This window comes from Miscanthus floridulus, chromosome 15, assembly GCF_019320115.1.
Source record: "Miscanthus floridulus cultivar M001 chromosome 15, ASM1932011v1, whole genome shotgun sequence".
In the NCBI taxonomy this organism is placed as follows: domain Eukaryota; kingdom Viridiplantae; phylum Streptophyta; class Magnoliopsida; order Poales; family Poaceae; genus Miscanthus; species Miscanthus floridulus.
The window spans coordinates 38800815-38814012 of NC_089594.1; the positions used below are offsets into that span (position 1 = coordinate 38800815).

Below are 13198 nucleotides of genomic sequence, written 5' to 3' on the forward strand. Positions count from 1 at the left end.
TGCATCCACTCCTTGTCTTCAGGCTTGATCTCAGTATCGATCCACTGCTCAAAATCACAGAGCGGTGGAGGGGTCTGCAAAAAATGCAATTGTTACAAAACAAAAAAATCATGCAAGATGTCATATGACATAAACATCAATTCCTCACCATCTTGTTAATGCGGCGCTGATGAAGTGTAGGCTTAAACAAAAAATTAGAACACATCCAATACCTCTGCCTATACGTGTCCTCTTCATCGGACTTGGCTACCTTACAAGGATCGCCACAAAAGCACATGGGCACTGGAACAAAACTAGGCAGAGGCAATGGGTCGAAGGCATTTTCGGTCATCTGGCCATAACTACAATTTAGCCATTTTTGTTCTAAGAACTAAAATCAATTAACATTAAACCCTACATCTAGGGTTTCCCATTTGGTTGGACAACAATGAACCCATAACATAACAATGTGCGATGAGGTTACCTTGGTTTGTTAGCTTTTCCACGCCTTGCCATTCTACGGTTGTATAATATAAATATTAAAATTGCATGAAACCTTAAGTAATGACAATTCTTAAGTTGAAAAATCTGACTAATATATACCAAATCGATGTGAAAAAAATTAGGAGGGGGCGAGGATACCTTGCTCTCGAAGATCTACGGATCAAATCAAATTTCTAAGGTCCAATATGCCGAATCGTGAGGTAGGGTGAAGTGGGGAGAGAAAAAAACACGAGAGGGAGGAGAAAGAAGAGGAAGAAGGCTTGGGCAGGAAGGTTGGGGGCCGGATTAAAACACCACCTTGGCGCCATAGATCTTAGCGCCGTTCTCGGCGCCAATAACCACGGCGTCGACCTTCGCGCCAAGATCTACGGCGCCGAGCTCGACGCCAAGCTGCTTGCTAAGTCATCGTCACGTCTGCGTCGAGCCCAAGACCTTGGCGCCAAAATCAATGGCGCTGAGACGTGTAAGCTCGGCGCCACCAACGATGACGCCGAGCTAAGGGTCTAGATTTTTAAATCATACCCTCCAGGGGCATATTTGTGAAAAATTTTCAAAACAAAGGCTAAAAAAATAAAAAAATTTGGCTCCCAATCAACCCAACGGCCGGCCGGCCGCTATGGAGACTCTGGCGGCGGCTCGTCGTGCCAAGAAAAGGAAGCTGGAGGCACCCGAGAGCCTGGAACAGGAGGGCGAAGCAAACATCTCGCCGCTACCAGATTCCAGTCCTCCTGGAACCGGGGGAGACGAACCTAGAGCCGGCGGAGAGGGGGGTCGACAGAATCAGCCGCCTCTCGAATGCCATTCTGGGTGAGGTCATCTCTCTCCTCCCCACCAAGGATGCCGCCCGCACCCAAATCCTCGCCACCCGGTGGCGCCATCTTTGGCGCTCTGCCCCTCTCAACCTCGACGGCGGTGACCTGCTCGTCACCATCGATGTCATCTCCCGCATCCTCTCTGCCCACCGTGGCCCTGGCCGCACTTTCGCTTCCCTGCACAACACCTACAGGATCACCCCGCCACTGTGGATGCTTGGCTCCGATCCCTCGCCCTCGACAACATCGAGGTGATTGACTGCTTTGCGACGGACGGGTTGAAACTGCCACCTCCGCCAGCATCTACCTTCCGGTTCTCGTCGTCCCTTTGCGTCGCCACTTTCAGCCAATGCCACCTCTCTGATGACATCACCTAGTCGCTTCAGTTCCCCCGGCTCAAGAAGCTCGCACTTCAACGGGTCATCATTTCGGAGGATTCCTAGCATCATTGCTGCTTCTCCCGTCCTCCAGGGCTTGCTGCTTCGCAGAATCTTTGGCTGCCGCTGTGTCAGGATCAACTCAGCTAGCCTTACAAGCATTGGGGTGAGTGCTGCGTATGACCGAACAATGACCATCATCTTAGAAGAATTCATTGTCGAGGATGCCCTTGCCTTAAAAGAATTCTGTATCTTCGATCACCACGAACGGGCACGGGACTACGAGTATCAGTTATTTCAGCACCTAAACTGGAGACCTTGGGTTGCCTGAGTTATGCTGACGGCTCTTCTAGGCTCGCTTTGGGCTCAACGATTATTGAGGTACCTCTTGGTTTTCTACCTCTTGCCTATAGATTTTGAGTTGCTTTTTGTTAGGATCGATGTTTACCTTTGTGTGTGTAACCGTAGATCCGGGTAACATTTCATTCACCGTGCGCGGTTACGCTGTGACCTCGCGGACGCCGGTGTCGAGGCAGCTCCGGCTCGGTGGCGAGGTCCAGTGGCCTGGGTGGTGACCTGCAGGGGAGATGGCAGAGTCGGTGGGCCATCCCGTCGCTGGCAGCACGCTTTAGGATCGGATTAGGGTTTCTCTGTAGGTGGGTGTGGCGGCTCCGGTCAACCTCGTTAGTCCGAGCCCTCACCCTCACCTTCCTTTTATGTGTGCTGTGCGACAGGGGCCCTCCAACCGAATTAGGGTTGGGCTCCCCCGATCAGGGAGCAGAGATAGGGCCCAATAGGCCGTTGGGCCTATTGATGGAGATCAACTAACATTCTCCCCCTTGATCTCATTTCATCTTTCACTTTCATATCATTTGCTTTTGTTCATTCCATTACAGATTAGCTCATAGAGCATGTCTCATCGTCACGGTCCATTGCCGATAGACTTAACAGCTACAACTCACTACTCTGTTCTGAAATAGATACTTATCTTTGGGCCTTCTTTTGTCCAGGAATATTTTAGGCTTTCCCTTAAACCCAAGCTAGCTACATGTTCTCTGAACACCATGTCCTCTGAACATGTTGGGTGGTAAGCCTTTTGTAAGCGGATCCGTGAACATCCTTTCTGTTCTTATATGCTCAAGACTTATGACTTGATCCCGGACTTAATCTTTCACAACATAATACTTTATGTTAATGTGTTTGGCAGCACCACTTGACTTATGTTGTGAGCAAACTGTACTGCCAGATTATAATCGCAGTATTACTTTAAGTGGTCTATAGATGTCGTCAACCACCTTTAAACCGGGTATGAACTTCGTTAGTTAGTTCACCTGCCCGTTGCCTCATAACACGCTACAAACCGTCATACATTGTGGACAATGTAGTGACAGTTTGCTTTGAGCTTTTCCATGAAATAGCTCCCCTTTGCGAGATGATAGAAAATCCACGTCTGGATATGCATTCACTCTCGCATAATCAGAATCTGAATATCCCACCATGTGGAGTCAATCAGATCTTCTATACGTCATCATGAGGCCTTTCATTCCTTACAAATAATGCAAAACTTTCTTTATCAATTTTAATGTTCTATTCCAGAGTTCCTCTGAAATCTGCCAAGTAAAACCCGGTAACAAATGCCAAGTCAGGGCGTGTTCATACTTGAGCATGTTGCAAGCTTCCGACAACTAAAGCATATGGAACCACTTTAACTTTATCGATTGAGCTCATATTGGTTCCTGGGGCATTTAAAATCCCCATATCTGTCGCCCTTGACTATAGGAGCAGGTGATGGACTATATTTGTGCATACTGAATTTCTTTAAGATCTTTTCCACGTATGCCTTTTGTGACAGTCCTTATACCCTTTTCTTCTATCTTGGTGAATCTCGATCCCTAGAACGAACGAGGGTTCATCAAGATCTTTCATATCAAGTTTTGAGGACAAAACTTCTTTGTCTCCTATAGTAGACTGACATCACTACTAGCAAGTAAGATATCATCCACATACAGGATAAGGAAGATAAATTTCCCATTCTTAAACTTTGCATAGACACAATTGTCCTCTACATTCTCTTTTAAAACTCAAAATTCTTTATTGACTGATCAAACTTCAAGTACCACCGTCTTGAAGCTTGCTTTAATCTATAAATGGATTTCTTTAGGCGGCATCCCATTCGTTCTTTTCCTTCCATGACAAAAACCTTTCGGTTGTGCCATGTGAACATTTTCCTCCAAGTCTCCGTTGAGAAATGCCGTCTTTACATCCATCTGATGTAATTTTCAATCGTAATATGCCACTAATGCCATTATGATTCTGAAGGAAACTTTACATGAGACTGGAGAAAATGTCTCATTGTAATCAATTCCTTCTCTTTGCATAAAGCCTTTTGCCACAAGTCACACTTTATATGTCTCTATATTCCCTTGAGAGTCATGTTTAGTCTTGTAGACCCATTTATAGCCTACTGTTTTGACTCCTTTAGGAATTATTTCCAAAACCCAAACTTTGTTGACATTCATTGTTTTCATTTCATCTTCCATGGCTTCAAGCCACTTTGATGAATGATCACTTCTCATGGCTTCTTCAAATGAGGTGGGATCGTCCTCCATTTGAAATTCCTCAGTGTTGTACACTTCATAATCAGCAGGAATAGCTGATTTTCTAACTCTTTGAGACCTTCTAGGGGCCTCCACATTTGGCACATCTTCTGTTTGAGGCTGTTGTTGCTCCCCCTCATGTGTGGCAATTGGTTCTATTGAATCCTGAAGAACAGGTTCCTCATTTTCATTCATTGTTGCCACAGGTGGGATAACAACTGGTGCTGGAACCACAGTATCTAGCACTGTCGGTGCAGCTACAGCAGGTAGTGAGAAAATTGGCTCATGAATCATTGGAGTGGGCGCTTGCACCCGCTTCACTTCAAGGTCAATTTCTCGAGCTACCATGCTCCCCCTCATTAATTCGTCCTCTAGGAAGACAGCATGTCTTGTTTCCACAAACTTTGTATGTCTCTCTAGACAGTAGAAACGAAAACCTTTTGACTTTTCTGTGTAGCCAAATAAATGACAACTTACTGTTTTGGGATATAACTTCCCAATATTTGGGTTAAACACTTTAGCCTCAGCAGGGCTCCCCCCCACACACGCAAGTGGTTAAGTGAGGGTATTCTTTCTGTCCACAACTCATACAGTGTTTTGAGCACCGACTTTCTTAATACTCTATTGAAAATATGAATAGAGGTTTTAACGCCTCCATCCACAGGCTCAACTATAAGGTGGAGTAAATTATTATACTGCCCCCCATATCCATCAGGGTACGATCGATTCTTTTAGCTTCTTTATTCTGCTGAGGTTCGCCCGGTATTGAATACTGGGCTACTATACCATTCTTTTAGGGTATGCTGACCGTAGTACTCCTCCACGGTCAGACCTGACTGTCTTTAATATTTAATATCTTAAATTTATCCAATACATCTTTTCTTTCTTTGATTGGATAAATATAGTCATGATGGGAGTAATCATCTGTGAATGGATCATAACCATCCACACTCTTTACAGGAAACTGACCACAGATGTCTGTGTGAATAATCTATAAAATTCCTGCGCTTCATTTAGCATCTTTCTTTACATACTTTTCTTTTATGCGTTCTCTGCATTGTTCTTAATCTGAGAGCTCTAATGGAGGAAGAACATCATTCTTAACTTGTCTTTCTATTCTCCCCCTCGAAATATGGCCTGAACGATAGTGCCATAATTTCGACAACGCATCGTGAGCTCTCTTATGCCACCATTTCCAGAGTTACACTCTGTCACCAGCTGCTTTATCAGCTGAGTAGCATATGTCTTTGAAGTGTCAGTGAACTGACTCTTTATTCTATCGAGGTACTCGGTGACCGTGTCACACTTTGAGATTTAGCCTACAATTGCAGGTTCAATCATGTTCTTTATCACAGCCAAACTTTTTCTTGTTGGTAGTGATTCATTTCCTATGCCCAAGGAGTCATAGGATATCTTTTGGGGTTCAAAATCCCTCTCTTTAGTTGCCCAAATGGCATCATTCACTTTTGTCTCCCTCACCGGTGCCACAAACTCAGTGGAATACGGTGAGGTGACTACCCAGTCCACCTTAGACAAGATGAGAAAACCAGGTTAAAACTTTTCTTAACATAGAAATAACACCATTTGCATGCCTTGATTCCAACGTTGGTCAAAATCAAAACATACAACTATTCTTATACACTAATTCTACATCACCGTTGGGCAGAAATAGAATTAATGCATAAATCATTAACCTTCACAATTGTTCTTACACATTAATTCTACATCACCGTTGGGCAGAAGTAGAATCAATGCATAAATCATTAAAATTATCAACTTTTCTTATACACTAATTCTACATCACCGTTGGGCAGAAGCAGAATTAATGCATAAATCATTATCATTACGATATTGTTATTAACAACGTTGGTCAGAAAATAACAACATCGTAATTATATCAAAACCCTTTTTCTCCAATTAAATACCACATTGGTTCAAAATAACTGGAGAATCAATAGTTTCTTTAGCAGCGGAAAACCTTTTCTTTTTCTCCAAGTAAATAGCATGTTGGTTCAATATAACTGGAGAATATACTTTTTCTTTAGCTGTGGAAAAACTCTCTTTTCCTTTTAATTTTACCCACAGGGAAAATTTCTTTTTCTATTTTCTTTAATCCATTAATCAATTTCCAAGGAATAAACTTTTTCTGGAAAATCTTTTCTTTTCTCCAGTTAAATATCATGTCGGTTCAAAATCACTGGAGAATGTACTTTTCTTTAGCAGCGAAAAAAAAACTTTCAATCAATTTCTTGAATTTTACCCACAGGTAAAATACCTTTTTCTATTTTTCTTTTGAGCCAATTTGTATTTTCAATTTTCCAGGAAAAAGAAAAAACCGAAACTGGCTCTTGCTTTTCCTGTGTCGGCCCAAAATGGCAAGGCGGCCCACGGCCCACGCCCACGTGAGCGCTTCCCACGCTCTCCCCCGCGCCCAGCTGCCCGCGGCCTCCGCAGTGGCCCAGCCCAACATGGACAGCCCAGCGGCACGATCCAGCCACGCGCGCGCACGTCGCCTCCGTGCCCAGGCCGCAACCTGGGCCTGGGCCGGGAAAACACCGCCCCGCCTGGGCCGCTTTTGGCCTGGCCACTGCCAGCCATTGATCTTCATCGGACGGCTGGCCGATGATGTCGCGCGCATCAAAACCGCGACGCGTTCATCCTCCTGAAACCCTAGCCTCATTTGACTCCCCCCTTTCTCTCTCCACGCTCGCCGCTCTCTCTTCTCTCTTCTTCAGCGCAGCCGCAGCCACCGAGACAACACCGAGCGGGAGTGAACAGCGAGCCACGGCGCCGTCGCCGGCCTCCTCGCCGGCGCGCATGCTCCCCGACGGGTGAGCACGCCGCCGTCGAGTGGCCTGGCCGCGGCGCCCCCTTGACCGAGCCCGGCGAGCTACTGCCCCCGCTCGGCACTTCTTCTCCCGCGCCGGCGAAGGGACGTCCCGGCTCTTCTTTTCCCGCGCCGGCGAGGGTGGATCCGTCCCCTTCCCTTTCTCCTTTCCCACCCCCTTCTTTTCGATTTGGATCTTTCTTTCCTCTTATCCGAACCAAACCGAAGGAGGGGATTAGGGTTAGGGTTTCTTTGATTCCTTTCTTTTCTTTTCTTTGATTTCTTTTGTTTCTTCTCGGATTCAACCGGTTAGGGATGAGGATCCGTCTAGGGTTAGGTTTAGGGTTCGTATGCCGACCCTGTTCTTTTCCCCTTTCTTTTCTGTTTTTCCTTTCTTTCTTCTCGGATTGAACCGATTAGTGATGGGGATTCGTTCTAGGGTTAGGGTTCTTGAGATCCTAATCCTCTTTCTTTACTGCTTCTCTGATCCGAACGCGGATCTGTTCTTTCTCCCCGCGCGGTGGCGGTGGTGACCGGGTTCCAGTGACATCCGCCACCCCCGGCCCCTTTTCTTTGCTTTTACCCGGTTAGGGTTAGGAATACACACTTGTAACCTGCTCCGATACCATTGTTAGGATCGATGTTTACCTTTGTGTGTGTAACCGTAGATCCGGGTAACATTTCATTCGCCGTGCGCGGTTACGCTGTGACCTCGCGGACGCCGGTGTCGAGGCAGCTCCGGCTCGGTGGCGAGGTCCAGTGGCCTGGGTGGTGACCTGCAGGGGAGATGGCAGAGTCGGTGGGCCATCCCGTCGCTGGCAGCACGCTTTAGGATCGGATTAGGGTTTCTCTGTAGGTGGGTGTGGCGGCTCCGGTCAACCTCGTTAGTCCGAGCCCTCACCCCCACCTTCCTTTTATGTGTGCTGTGCGACAGGGGCCCTCCAACCGAATTAGGGTTGGGCTCCCCCGATCAGGGAGCAGAGATAGGGCCCAATAGGCCGTTGGGCCTATTGGTGGAGATCAACTAACAGCTTTTTCAGTGTGCAGAAAAAACTTGAAAATATCGAATTTTATAAATGTGCTGACGCATGTTTCATGCAGCCATGCCGCATAAAGGAATTCCGGGTCATTAACTCGACAACGCCGGCTTGTACTGTCAAGATTTTAGCAGTCTATATTTCTAAGGCTATCTTCAACAACAATATTTTCAAAATACAAGACACATTTGTCCTTTGGGTAGCACTACTGACAAAAGGTTCAATACCTATTCAATATCTTCTCCAACAACAAGACCCAAAAGATAATCTTTTCTGTAAATGAGTTTTCAGGAGAGAGGATGCCCATATTTAGGTTGTGCCTCTCAGACAACCTAAAATAGGTCTTCCGTATAGATACTCTGTTGGAGGCTGATTTTAAGTCTCTTACTACCCATTTTGGGTTTGAGTGCCCATATGGGTTCCTTGTTGGAGACAGCCTAATCTTAGCCTAGATGTGATTATTGACTTAATGAGATGCTTCCCATGCTTGGAGAAGTTGTATATCCAGGTAAACATACTAAACTAGTAAATTCATTGTGTACATATATTCTTTGAATCTGGTTTACTATTGTGTCAATTATTCTTGAATTGGTTGTGTTTGTATACTGTTTTTTTTCCTTTTCAGTCATGCCAGGATGGAGACAAGAATTTATGGCGCCGTAAACATCGTAATCTTATCAAAGGCGGCCTTGACATCCGTCTCAAGACAGTTGTGTTGAATAAGTATTATCGAGGCATGAAGTTACAAGTTAACTTTGCAACATTCTTTGTACTGAACGCAAAGATGCTGGAGTCAATGACATTTCAATGTGAAAGGTACAGTGTGACTGCTAGGGTCATAATCTAAAACAAGGAATATTATCATCTATTTACACAAATCTTTTAAGGTCCAAAAGCAAATCTACTAGGGTTTATCATGCTCGAGTTTTGTCAACATGTGCATGAAGTGATGAGGTGAATGCTAATTTGGGAGCATGACTTTGAGGGATTGATGGAGAGAATGTTCAAAGGAGTTGTTCCCCCACCACCCACCCCCCACCCGACCCCTTTTTTCCCTGCAGTATCTTGTTTCTTCAAAGATTTGTTGAGAAATTCCAAAGTGCGAACATCATTAGTACTCGCAATGTTATATTCTGATTCATCATTGGCGACCAAAATGGTGGATAGCAAATTAAACTTGTAACAATCGTATGAAATTCATCCAAGGGTAGAAACTAGAAACACTGCAAGTTCTGTGTGCTCGGTTTTATTTTACTACTAAAAGCTATCTCCATGAGTTTTTGCATATCAATCATGCCCATGATTTGTCTATAAGCGATCCCTTTGAATGTGTTGAAGCAGAGGGTGGTGCATGCCTATCCTTTGAGTAGTTACTGCCTGACTCTATCCTCCTGTTTGCTGTTAAATTTGATGAGGTCTATTCTTTTTTCTAGTGTTGAAATAGGTGGTTGCTAAATGAACTGTGTGTATTGTAAGATTTGTGTAATTGTGGCAGTCTGACAGAGCCACAGTTTGACTTACTAATCTATAATCCACTAAATCTTCATGCAGAAGTTATTGTCAATGTTTGAGTTTGCTGGTTGCAGGTAATGCTGTTATAGTCTTGGTTAATAAAGTAGAGCTAGTGTCGAAATATCACTTTGTTTAAAATGTTCTTTTATTTGACCTTCTTTATTAATTGTGCTCATTTGTGCCACAGGCTACTCAATTACTAAATTGGTCTTAAATTTAGCTTATGGCATAAACTAGAGCCCAAAATTTCGTTTGGTTGTTTGTTGGGCTCGTCGATGAATCCCGGCTCAGCCTATTGGACTGAGGTGCATTTTAACGCGATGGCGCAGGCTCAAAGCCGGAGCCGGTGGGGCGGCTTAGCGCGAGCTAAAACGATGGATTGAAAGGCCAGGCTGAAGGGACCAAAGCATATTTGGAGCTTCAAATATTTTGAGCGAGTTTAAGAATTTTCTAGTACAGCACGATTCCAAAATATCTCTAGTTCCTTTTTGTAACACGCCTCCACACTAGGTGGACGAAGCAACAACTTCATTTACTTCAAACGTCCTAAATATTTTGAATCTCTACAGGCATCTATCTGAACATGGCTGCAGATTTTTTTTTTCGAGAGCGTGTCCTTGTGACAGGTATTTCATTAAGCAGAAGAAGAGTTTAACTGGTTACAACATCCCCAAGTAATCCATAGATTACCGTGGAAGGATGGAAGACAACGTGACCCAAGTAAATTATTTTGAATCTCTACAGGCATCTATCTGAACATGGCTGCAGATTTCATTTCAGTATGGGGACGCAGGCGCATCTGGCTGTTTTTCAGGAGCCGCTACTTGAAATGCTGGGATCTCCATATAGGCTTTGTAGAACCTCTCCAAAAGAGGGTAGTTTGACTGCAGCAAAGCAACCGCTTCAATGCATTAGTTTTCTGGCCTCTGAGCATTGCTCAGGAGAAATGATTTTACATCTAGATAGAGGTGATGTCAGGTTTCATATCGTACCATATCAATTTGGAAGCGTGTCACGCCTGCATGGATCTGGGGCGCAAGAAAGACATCTGCCTGTTCAAGAGCACAAAACACACACAAGCAGATATTTGGTAACATCCAATGTGAAACAATGCAGTAATTGAAGTATCAAGGTTCATATTAAATTGATCATCAAGTAAATAAATTCAGGAAGCACTCTAGAGCAAATGGACAGAACCAGTGCAACAGGAACCTTTTAGGCACAAGGAAGATGATTCCAGGACTAGTCTAAAGCACTAACCAGTTGGACTTCGTCTCCAGTAGCATATTTACTGTCACAACCTTCCAGAAGTTTTTCGATTGCTGAGCAAATCCAGGGGAAAAGTCATAGTGGGTACACACAAAATATATGCAACAAAAAGTAAGGACAAGAGAGTATGAAAGAAACTGACAAAGGCCAAGTTTATTAGGTGTTACAAGGAAATGCCATTTGTTATGGTACACCATATTTCTACCCAATTTTTCAGAGGCGTACTCAAGGAAGAGAGATATGCAATGACCAAAAAAAATTCAATTACAGAGTGCAACAAATCACACCTTTAAATCCCTTGTTGGTGTAATTCCGAACAATCTGAAGGCTCTCATCTGAGCCTAACTTGCCATCAACCAGACCCTGCCATGGGAATAGCATAAACCATAGATCATTACATCAATAATTCAATACTGATAAAGGAAACACAATATTTCATTAACAGTCATTGGTTGTAATGAACCCACAATTACTGCATAACATTGAAGAGGTTGAATGCTCGAACACACTATATTTGCAATCTGCAGAGAAGAAACATCCATCATCCATATGGCATTGGTGATTTACAATGTTTGATGTGTACACTTGAGATGATCCTGGGACCCTGTTGGTCCTTTGTTCCTTTATTTGTTATTTAAAAGTGAGTATTACTTGCAAAACACAGTCTCTTAAAAAAAAGTTGCAAAATAAAGCATGGATATCTTATTAAATGCTTGAATACCTGTAGTCTTGTAATTTCAAAAACCTTAAGAAAACCCTAGTTTCATAGCATAAAACCTCTCGAGTATTTGGGTACCTGCAGATTTATAGCTTTCTTTTTGAGATCTTGAGGCAGAAGAGGGTGTTGAGGATATTTGTCTTCAAGATACTAAACAGAAAGCAAGAAGTTTGTCAATAATACTAAAGTGGCAATTTAATGATCAAGAAATTACAGAAGAATACAGCTCACCAATATGATTGCCAGGGAGTCAGAAACAACAAAATCCCCATCAACCAATGCCGGGACATACTTGATTGGATTGATCTTTTCGTAATCTAAAATAGGGTCACAATTATGGGAACTATTATGGTTAATGTCAACAACTTACTAGTTAACATTTCTTTCCCTCCATGTATCACATCTTTCAGCCATTAAGATGATGTATGTAATACAAGATTATTTTTACTGCTAACCTAGATCGGTCCGTGTCACAGCCCTGTACCCATAATCCACACCTTCATCATAAAGAAATTGGAACAATTAGTTCACATAAAAAGTAATGATCAAATATTCAAATGACAAGCAATAGTACAAGAAGATTTAATTTTGCGTGCTTCAACTTGCAGTCAAATTTGAGTAGTCTACTGACTGAGCATTTACAGAATTTTATTACTATAAGTTGGATGCAGATATACTTCTTTTCTGTCTAAATTAATTAGATAGAACATTACCATATTTAATGCATTTCTCACAGGCTACATAGCAAAAGACAGGTGAAGATTTGCACAAATCAAAATTAACTTGCTTTATCTCATGTAATAAGTAACAAAGCACCTGGTACAACGGACTGGGAATCATCCCTGTGGCCCGGTCCCTGGAGCCCAGAGATTCAGACAAACCCCAAAGATACTGCCTGTCTAAAATCGGGGTGGCCTAGTAGCTAGCCACCCATTTCCCCCAAAATCTGACGAACTGATTAATAAATCAAGAAAAGGTCCCAGTGTCCCCATCTCCCGGGAACGAGACCCCTGCTTTGGGCAAGATTCGCCGTCAACTGTGGAACAGGAAACCAGAGCCAGCGGTTTGATCCAGTTACCTTTGAGGTTGAGGGCGATCCGGACTCGGAAGGAGCAGGAGCTGATCCACGCGCTGTACAGGATGGGCTTCGAAGCCGCCATGGCCGCAACGCCTCCTTCTGAGACACGGCAGCAGTGGCAGCTATTGCTGAGTGAGTGAGGCCAAGTGGTCAACAGTGGACGAAGGATGCTTGCCTTGGAGTTATCAAAGGAGGCAAGCCGTGAAGGGAGAAGGACAAGAACGAGCGGCAGACAAAGGAGGCCGGCTGGCCGGCAATGCGATGCGCGAGAGCTGAGATGTTAGGTGGCGTTTACGTCGGGTGTCGGAGTATTTAGATAGTATTAATAAAATAAATTACCGAAGGCTTTATAAATCTGTGAGACGAATTTATTAAACTTAATTAATCTATCATTAGTATAAGTTTACTTAGCACCATATTATCGAATTATGGACTAATTAGACTTAAAAATTCATCTCGTAAATTAATCGTAATCTATGCAATTATTT

The 13198-nt window shown here is 43.7% G+C and overlaps 1 protein-coding gene and 1 pseudogene across 2 annotated transcripts; one reads left to right on the top strand and one right to left on the bottom strand.

The window, feature by feature from the left end:
- Positions 1-1099: 1099 nt before the first annotated feature.
- On the top strand, positions 1100-8980 carry LOC136507379 (putative F-box/LRR-repeat protein At3g28410; annotated as a pseudogene).
- A 1198-nt stretch (positions 8981-10178) lies between these two features.
- On the bottom strand, positions 10179-13000 carry LOC136508161 (glutathione S-transferase-like). Of its 2 annotated transcripts, XM_066502789.1 has the most exons (10): positions 12886-13000; positions 12711-12809; positions 12088-12129; positions 11864-11949; positions 11711-11782; positions 11382-11435; positions 11202-11277; positions 10906-10967; positions 10638-10697; positions 10179-10529 (listed from the first exon to the last, which is right to left on the bottom strand). In XM_066502789.1, the coding sequence occupies exons 2-10, from the start codon at positions 12790-12792 to the stop codon at positions 10422-10424; spliced, it is 642 nt and encodes a 213-aa protein (XP_066358886.1). In that variant the 5' UTR covers positions 12793-12809; positions 12886-13000; the 3' UTR covers positions 10179-10421. The 2 variants fall into 2 exon arrangements, with proteins under 2 accessions (XP_066358886.1, XP_066358887.1); XM_066502790.1 differs by having other exon boundaries at positions 10181-10529; positions 12711-12986.
- Positions 13001-13198: the final 198 nt, after the last annotated feature.